Source organism: Salvia hispanica, chromosome 3 (assembly GCF_023119035.1).
Source record: "Salvia hispanica cultivar TCC Black 2014 chromosome 3, UniMelb_Shisp_WGS_1.0, whole genome shotgun sequence".
In the NCBI taxonomy this organism is placed as follows: Eukaryota; Viridiplantae; Streptophyta; class Magnoliopsida; order Lamiales; family Lamiaceae; genus Salvia; species Salvia hispanica.
In genome coordinates this window covers 21,142,391-21,150,993 of record NC_062967.1, presented here as the reverse complement: position 1 = coordinate 21,150,993, position 8,603 = coordinate 21,142,391, and the positions used below count along the sequence as shown (strand labels likewise).

The 8,603-nt window shown below is 33.8% G+C and overlaps 2 protein-coding genes across 4 annotated transcripts; one reads left to right on the top strand and one right to left on the bottom strand.

Moving 5' to 3' along the window:
- Positions 1-3,048: 3,048 nt before the first annotated feature.
- On the top strand, positions 3,049-4,384 carry LOC125216778. The gene is made up of 2 exons (XM_048118542.1): positions 3,049-3,529; positions 3,657-4,384. Exons 1-2 carry the CDS (start codon positions 3,088-3,090, stop codon positions 4,280-4,282), a joined length of 1,068 nt encoding a protein of 355 aa, XP_047974499.1. The 5' UTR covers positions 3,049-3,087; the 3' UTR covers positions 4,283-4,384.
- Positions 4,385-4,691: 307 nt separating this feature from the next.
- Positions 4,692-8,064, bottom strand: LOC125211485 (50S ribosomal protein L24, chloroplastic-like). Of its 3 annotated transcripts, XM_048111306.1 has the most exons (5): positions 7,897-8,064; positions 7,289-7,330; positions 6,647-6,877; positions 6,344-6,555; positions 4,692-5,025 (listed from the first exon to the last, which is right to left on the bottom strand). In XM_048111306.1, the coding sequence occupies exons 1-4, from the start codon at positions 7,987-7,989 to the stop codon at positions 6,352-6,354; spliced, it is 570 nt and encodes a 189-aa protein (XP_047967263.1). In that variant the 5' UTR covers positions 7,990-8,064; the 3' UTR covers positions 4,692-5,025; positions 6,344-6,351. The 3 variants fall into 3 exon arrangements, with proteins under 3 accessions (XP_047967263.1, XP_047967262.1, XP_047967264.1); XM_048111305.1 differs by lacking the exon at positions 4,692-5,025 and having other exon boundaries at positions 6,249-6,555; positions 7,897-8,063; XM_048111307.1 differs by lacking the exon at positions 4,692-5,025 and having other exon boundaries at positions 6,249-6,555; positions 7,289-7,327; positions 7,897-8,061.
- Positions 8,065-8,603: the final 539 nt, after the last annotated feature.

Here is an 8,603-nt window from a genome sequence, read left to right as displayed (position 1 = left end):
ATTTGTAACTAATAATTTTTGCATATAATTTAAGCAAAGAGTTCAATTCTTGCGTCATGATTTGAAAATGTGTCTTTTTGTGATTATTTATGTATTACTTTAAATTACTGTAAGGATGTATTGATCAGAACCCAATTAATCATTCAGCAATTACATTTCGTAATTACATGTATTGCTAGACATAATAATATCACATTTATGTATTGAGTACGTCACAGTGTAAAGGAACAGGACTCTATATTCTTTTTGAAATATGCATCAAGTATAATACTACTAGTACTATTTATCAAATATAAATGCCTTCTAATATCACGTAACCTTTTTAAAAAATAAAAATTCATGAATTTTGAATATTTTTTATATAATATTATGAATTTGTATTAGTTTGTCGATTACCCACATGAACACAAATTTTAACTTAATTTGAAAGATATAGACAATTGAGTGATATTTTATCAATAGAGTGAACTACAAAAATAGTCCTTGAACTATGTGTTTATCTCGCCAATGAATCCTAGACTTTAAAAATATCCTCAGACAACCCTGGACTAAGTGTTTATCTCGAAAATGATCAATTTTCACTGTTTCGTGACGAAAATACCCTTTTGGAGGGTTTTGGGAGGTTTGGGCAATTTGGTCTTTTTACATTTTAAATCTGATATTATTTTTGTGATGTACTAAATATGATATTATTTCAAAATTATCATTCTTCTTTCCTTTTGTCATCCTTCACTTTGTTTCTTTATTTCAATATTATATTTAGTTTCATAAAATTAAATTTTAAATTTCAATTTTTAAATATAAATAATTTTTTTTAATTATTAAAATTACTATTAAATAACAAATTAATAGTTTTAATCAATATTTGATAGTGTCTAATATTTAATCAACAAGGTAAGCCGCCGCTTTAATTTTAATCAATAAGTAATAGCTTTAATCATAAATAGATCATATAACACGATATATTCTGAAATAAATATGCATCTAATGTATAGGAGAATTCGACTAAAAATATTATGAAGTTGACTAAAAATTTGATACTACTGAAAATTTGATATAGGAGAAATTTTGTTGAAATTTTCTAGTTAATTATGATTGTTTTCAAATTAATAAACGAAAATTATATTAGTCTTACATTAGATGCATATTTATTCAGAATAAATCGTGTTATATGATCTATTTATGATTAAAACTAAGGTGTCGTCGTATCTTATTGATTAAATATTAGACGCTATCAAATATTGATTAAAACTATTAATCTGTTATTTAATAGTATTTTTAATAATTAAAAAAAATTATTGATATTTAAGAATCGAAATTTAAAATTTAATTTTATAAAATTAAATCTAATATTGAAATAAAGAAACAAAGTGAAGAATGACAAAATGGAAGAAGAATCATAATTTTGAAATAATATCAGATTTAGTACTACATAACTAAAATAATATCAGATTTAAAATGTAAAAAGACCAAATTGTCCAAACCACCCAAAACCCCCAAAAAGGGTATTTTTGTCACGAAATAGTGAAAAAGGACCATTTTTGAGATAAACGCTTAGTCCAGGGTTGTCTTGGGATACTTTTAAAGTTCAGGATTCACTGGCGAAATAAACACAGGACTATTTTTGTAGTTCACTACTATCAATAATATTGATTATTGAGATGATATGCAGTAATTAATGATGTGAGCTTAAATTTATGATTTAAAAATTCAACTTTTGTATGATTGAAGCTTAAAAATAAGTCTATAATATTGATAAAATGTCACTCAAATCGTTTACATCATCAATTGAATGCAACTTAGTCGTTCACATCCTACTATAATTTAAGCCGGATTCGGTTTTTAGTATGTAATCGACATCCCAATATAAATTCATAATAGTATTAGTATATCATCTTCAAAGTTTATAGCAAAAGAATAATATTTTAAAATATTCCGTAATAATAGGACATAATAAAACAATAGTTAAATTAATATGGAAATATATAACATTCTGCTGATGAGGAATTGGTTGAATGATGTTGAACGGATTGAATTGAAATGATTATATTATTTGGAATGCAGCATTCAATTTAGTCATCATTTTTGCACGGCTCCGTAATTCTACTTTGTTTCATTGAAGCGGATATGGATCGATACACTACGGAAACTCATAATTATTGTGTCTATTAATATTTCTTCAAATTTTGATTACAAAGTTTGAATTGGTAATGGAATCTATATTTTTAAACTTAATAAAATCTTATACGTATTTTAAAGTAATTAACGATAAAAGGCATTCTCCCTCGAATTATGGAAATTGAATTTAACTTAAAAACCTCATCCAAAAAAATTGACAAATTTGATTCCATCAAAATGATATATGGAACTAAGATATATGGGATTGAAAAAACTTAACTATTTTGACTCTATTTTTCGGTAATTATTTTGGTTGATAACAATTAATTAATCGACTCTGGTCCAAGATTCACATATATTCCTCCGTTCAACGCAAAAGATCATAGGTCATGCATCAACACTATTAAATCTAGAACCGCGATCTGTTTTTACACCAATATATAACAAATTGAATCTAGCATTTATTATTGTACTTTTTTCAAGATTTACGTATACAAATTAGTTGACTTATTATAATAATAGTAGTGTACCATTAGAATTGGCCCTCTAATAAATTAATTCGATGGTAAAATACATTGATAATTTTTTATTACATTTTTTATATTAATAAAATGTGATTCGCGACACAAATATTCATAGGATAATAACTTTAATCATTTCAAATACTTTGTAATTTCATTTACAAAATGAAAATCCAAAATATCCAAATGTATTTAATATTTATATTCCTGTATACATAATACTAACTAAAACCAAATTGCCGCGTCAACAGTGGTTTGAACTCGAAATCTTGGTAGTGAGATTATGAATATATTTTGATGTAACGCATTAATATCTTGATTCATAAAATCCCACAATCTGTTTGACGATGAGGGGCCAACTCCAAGTCCAATATTAATGTTACCCTTCTCTTGTCTTCACATCAACCACTTTTATTTAGATTAAATTCAACTGATCATTACAAAACTTATGTCGGAGGAGAAGAAGAAGAAAGACAGCATGCCAAGAGCTTGGTTCTCGTTGAACACCTGCAAATCCAACTCCTCCGACGTCCACGATCCCGAGACGAAGAAGAAGCCGCGGTCGAGAAGCAGCCGCTCTGGCTGCTCGAGGTCCATCGCGAACCTCAAAGACGTGATCCACGGCAGCAAGAGGCATCCCGAGCCGCCTCCCCCCGCGGCTTGCAGCCCTCGCTCCATCGGCAGCAGCGAGTTCCTCAACCCGATCACCCACCATGTCGTCTTCTCCACTTCCAAACACGACCTTAAATTCTCTCAAGACACCCGTAAAAATAGAATCACATCGCAAACACGAAACGACGACGCTGCTGGCACTGCAACCTGCCACAAATGCGGCCAACACTTCCTCAAGTTGGAGTCTCTCGAATCCCACCACCTCTCTACCCATGCTGGTACAATTATTTATCAGCCCTTTGTCGCTTTGATTCGTTATTTGAAAAAAAAATCATGGTCTCAGTCATTAACCACTTTTCCTACCAGACCAATTTATTTTCTGACAGTTTCGTTTTGCGAATGCAGTGACGGAGCTAGTGGAAGGTGACTCCTCGCGAAAGGTAGTCGAGATCATTTGCAGATCGACCAAATCTGAGCCGAGCCGCAGCATTAGAATCCAGAGGGTTTTAAAAGTCCACAACATGCAAAAAACCTTATGCAGATTCGAGGACTACAGAGAGATGGTAAAGATCAAAGCAAGCAGACTCCAAAAAAAACACCCTCGTTGCTTGGCGGACGGCAACGAGCTCCTCCGATTCTACGGCACCCACGTGGCCTGCGCCCTCGGCGTTGGCTCCTCGGCCCTCTGCGTCTCCGACAAATGCAGCGTGTGCCGCATCATCCGGCACGGCTTCTCTGCGAAAAGGGAGATGAGAAACGGAGTGGGCGTTTTCACAACTTCGACTAGCGGAAGGGCATTTGAGTCGATAGAGGACGATGTGGACGATCCGTCCCTTAGGAAGGCGTTGATCGTGTGCAGGGTGATCGCCGGGAGGGTGCACCGCCCTCTCGACAACGTGCTAGACATTGTCGGGCAGACCGGGTTCGATTCCCTGGCCGGGAAGGTGGGCTTGTATTCCAATGTTGAGGAGCTTTACTTGCTTAACCCCAAAGCTCTGCTTCCTTGCTTTGTGGTCATTTGTAAAACTTGAGGGACTTTGGTCTGGTGTTTAGGTTAGTTTCTATATGATTAATTGTGTCACAATTTTAATGATGTTTTGTAGAATTCAATCCTTGGTATAATTGCATTTTGGTTCAAACTAACAACATTAGCAACAAATAAACATCAATTAATTGTTCCCCAACATTTTTTGACCAAACTACCTACTTATATGAAAATGTCACCTTGGTACAATGGTAGTAGTAATAATCTCCTGAATATTTTACATGTAAATTCTGAATACAAGATGGTACCAAATCATTACTCTTGAAATTTGACAAACAAATGGTAGAAGATGGTATTTTTGCGAACTAGAAGAAGAAAGAAGTAGTGATTGAAATGAATGAATGTGAAAGATGGAGGAATGTTTTTGACTTGCTTAGTTTAAAATACAATCCAAATAAAAGTTGCTCTGCACAATAAATAATGTGGGGGCTAGTTGAGAGTAATGAATCATAGTGTGAGTTCAAAATATAGAACAAGAATCGAGACAATAACAGCTCATATTGTACTGGCAGTTTTATATTTGTCATGACATTTCACATTTGATTTCTTGTGTTTGTGCAACTCACTTTTTTCTGATGCCCTCTTCTCCATGCCTCTAACTTTCATGCTGAGTTTTATTTTTTCATTTGGAGCTTTCTTACCCATAAAGTGTGTCACATGTTTCTTAGCTGTATATAGTAACACTGTAATTGTAGTCTGGTAAATGGTAAATTTCATTGCTTCTTCAGACTGAGAAGAAAGAAAAGATGCAGTTAGGATTAGGTTGGAGAGAATCAATTCTTCTGCAAAGCAATATTAAAACATGGGCTATAAATGGAGAGGTAGATCATAACTATCTATATTTGGTTAAGAAAATTTGAAATAAGCATATTTGAATGTAAATAGCATTAATAGTGATTTGGACTCGTCACAGGGTGTCAACCTGCTACACTTCTCTCTCAAGAAGTTTTTGTCTATTGAAAACTTCAACACCAAAAATTGACAGAAAAGCCTACTTCTAATGGCCTTTGTCATCTGATGCATTCGGCAAAAGCCTTGAAACTGAGCCAACCAATATCAAAGTATCCAGGTAAAAAAGAGAAGAAGAAGAAGAAGAAGAAGAAGAAGAAGAAGAAGAAGAAGAAGAAGAAGAAGAAGAAGAATTTTGACAGTTAATGGTTTAATCTGTTTGTGATACTGGAGTTTGGGTAAACTAAATCAATCTGCAATATCTTGGACCTTGTGTCATGATTTAAGTGGCACAATGAAACAGTTACCAGAATCTACGCTAGGTAAATTTGTTGTTCACGATGGGGTGAGACGAGCATGGTTCGTGACTGAGCTACTACAACCACGATGCAAGTCGTGGATCCCTGTTCATGTCATAGTTAGTCTATTCATGCTACTATCAAGTTACATACATTTATTAGAGCAGCCCCTGACTAAGCATCATCCTCAAGCTCAAACTCAATTCTAGCATCTTCTATTCTCTATAATTTCATTTCTGTTTTATAACATAGTTCTTAGAATAGGTACAAACATTTTTGTAAATTGTGCATATTTGTAAGAATTATACCACTACATAACACCTATATAAAATCTTGCTAGCTAAAAAGAAGCCAAATCTTCAATCATGCACCTAAGAGAAAAGAGAGTAGAAGAACACCTCCCAACAAACCAAGCTGAAAATCTCCAAATACTACACTGTGAGTCTGTGACTAGGCAGCAGCTTACACCAATGCATATATTTTTAGGTAAATTAGTTGAATGATCATCTTAAACTGCTGCTTCTTATGCAAAACATAAGTTTAGCCTTTTGTGACTTATTTAGTTGATTAACAGCATCTTCACTGCATGATATTTAAGAAATTACAGAAAGAGATGTAGCTATTCACATCTTGAGGTTACCACATGCTAAAGAATTTTATCAAATTGGTCATATTAAAATTTGGGAAGGAGAAAATAGTGTGTTCTTTAAATGTAAGTTAAAAGAATAAATTGAGGAGTACAAATTGAAGATCTAGATTAGTATTACATAGCTGGGATACATCAAACGGATATACAGAACCTGGTCTTCTAAGAGGCAGTAGCTAATTCTGTTGCTTTCTCCTTTTCTTTAGCCACTCTCTTCCAGTTCTCTGCGCTATCAATAATCTCTCCCGTCTTTATAAGGTAGCGTACGCGTTTACCATCATCCAGGGTTTTATGACCTACCCTGCTCACCACATCCTTCTCTTTTGAATATAGCATAACATTTGAGCTGTGAATAGGGGCTTCGATCTGAAAATAGATAATACATTAAACTTATCACTTGGACTTAGTTGCATATCACCACATAAGATTTTCAAGCGTCAATTATAAAGAAAATAACCTTGATTATCTGGCCTGGTTCATCCTCCCCCTTGCTCTTAACATGCTTTGTCTTCAAATTAATATCTTTAATTACAATGCTGCTGTTATGCGTGATAATCCTGCTTACCTCGCCGACTTTACCTTTGTCCTTTCCCGATATGACTTTTACAGTATCTCCAAGTTTAACGTGCATTTTCTGTAGCACTGGTAGACTGTTCGGTTTGCACTCTTTCCGTTCCCATCGTTTAAGCTGTTTGTGAGATTTTAAGGTAGTTAACAAGAAACTTTAGTTGCAACTTTGCAGATACATTCAGATTTGTGGAATGCTTTGAGAAGTATCACACTGCAAAATGTCGAAACAGCAAGCAAGAGAATAGCAAACAACAATGTCATTTTTAAAAATAATCATAAAAGAACGAACGTAATACAACTGTTGGAAGCAAGAATTGTTCCTGTCCAATCCTAGGCTACCTATGAAAAAATTAGTTTCATCAGGTTATGATAAATATGCAAGTTATGCACTGGGAGACTATAATTAACATATCTAACAATGGCGCGGGAAAAATTTATAGAGAGATTAGATTGATGAAGCTAAGTCAGGTGCATTTCTTCCCTACTAGGAACAACAAATGAAGTGAAAACATGCTCGAAAGAAACGCACCTTGGCGACAATTGAACTCGGCTGCTCTGGTAGCCTAACCTGCTATCAGAAGCACGAATTATTAAAAAAGAAGATGCACCGAGCTTCACGGCTTCTGGAATATAAAAGGAAACCTCACACATTTCACCAAAAACAACTCCTCAAGTTTACAAAGCATGCTATGTATATATGTGCATTGGCCTCTTAGCCTAACTACGTTGGACCAATAGCTCAGAAAACCTTATGTTTCCAATACAAGTGTATTGATATGTGAAAAGAAGCTATTAGAAATGGGTCACTCACCCCTTAAAAGGCCTCATAAGGGGAGGGGAGGGTTATCCACACTTATATAGAAGAGATAGGATCATCACCAAGCCGATGTGGGACAAGATATGGAGAATTTAACAGAAGCATATATAAGTGCAATCAATCAATTCAGCTGCTTAAACATTTCAGTCCTTACCATCAAACAAGATCACATCGTTAAAATTTCAATTGCTATCCTAGGAAAATATGGCAATTCAAGACGGTAATTGAACAATTTAGTTGGAAATATTGAATTGTGAATTACACTTTTGAAGAAATGAATTGAAAGTAGAGTGAGCGGGAAATTGAAAAGAAAAGCTTACAAGTGGGAGGTGGAGGGAGGGAGAGACGCGTTGTCCGAGGAAGGAAGTGGTGCCGAGATTGAGCGAGGTGAATGAGCTCTGGAGAGCAGCCATTGTCCAAGAACAGGGGAGTGATTTGGAGAGAGAGAGAAAGAGAGGAATAGATTTTAGAGATAGAGAAGGAAACGAGATAATATTTGAGAATACGTTTCTAATTCTGATTCATTTTGCTATCCTAACTAAAACAATAATTAGGATAAGCTAAATAATAGGGTTAATGGTAATTTAAATAATAAAGTAAAGTTAAATTGTTGTGTTTTCTATAATTTTTAAATTAAAATATTAAATCATGAAATTTCAGTTTTTTTTAATTAACTTATTCATGTACACAAAATATCATTTTTTAATAATGATATTCACAATCTCTCATACCCTAAAGGTATAGAAAATCCAAAAGTAGGCCTACTTATTCGGCCTGTTTTAGTTCTAATAGGACTAGTTGATCGGTTAACCGGTTTTAAATTTTCATATATCTTAGTACCGGAACCGATCGATTCTGGTTTGGAACCGGCCGGTTAAAAACCGATCGATTCTAGTTCCGAACCGGAACCGATGTGTAATTTTAATCTGAATTTATTTATAATTTTAAATAGTTCAATACTAAAAAAATAATAATCCAACATTTAGAAATATAACAAATAATACCTAAAAATTCAAATAAATACACA

Coding starts and splice junctions, on each gene's coding strand:
- LOC125216778 (XM_048118542.1), top strand. CDS start 3,088: ATGTCGGAGGAGAAGAAGAAGAAAGACAGCATGCCAAGAGCTTGGTTC. Junction 3,530..3,656: donor CCACCTCTCTACCCATGCTG/GTACAATTATTT, acceptor TTGCGAATGCAG/TGACGGAGCTAGTGGAAGGT.
- LOC125211485 (XM_048111306.1), bottom strand. CDS start 7,989: ATGGCTGCTCTCCAGAGCTCATTCACCTCGCTCAATCTCGGCACCACT. Junction 7,331..7,896: donor CCTCCCTCCACCTCCCACTT/GTAAGCTTTTCT, acceptor TGCTTCTGATAG/CAGGTTAGGCTACCAGAGCA. Junction 6,556..6,646: donor AACCAGGCCAGATAATCAAG/GTTATTTTCTTT, acceptor ATCTATTTTCAG/ATCGAAGCCCCTATTCACAG.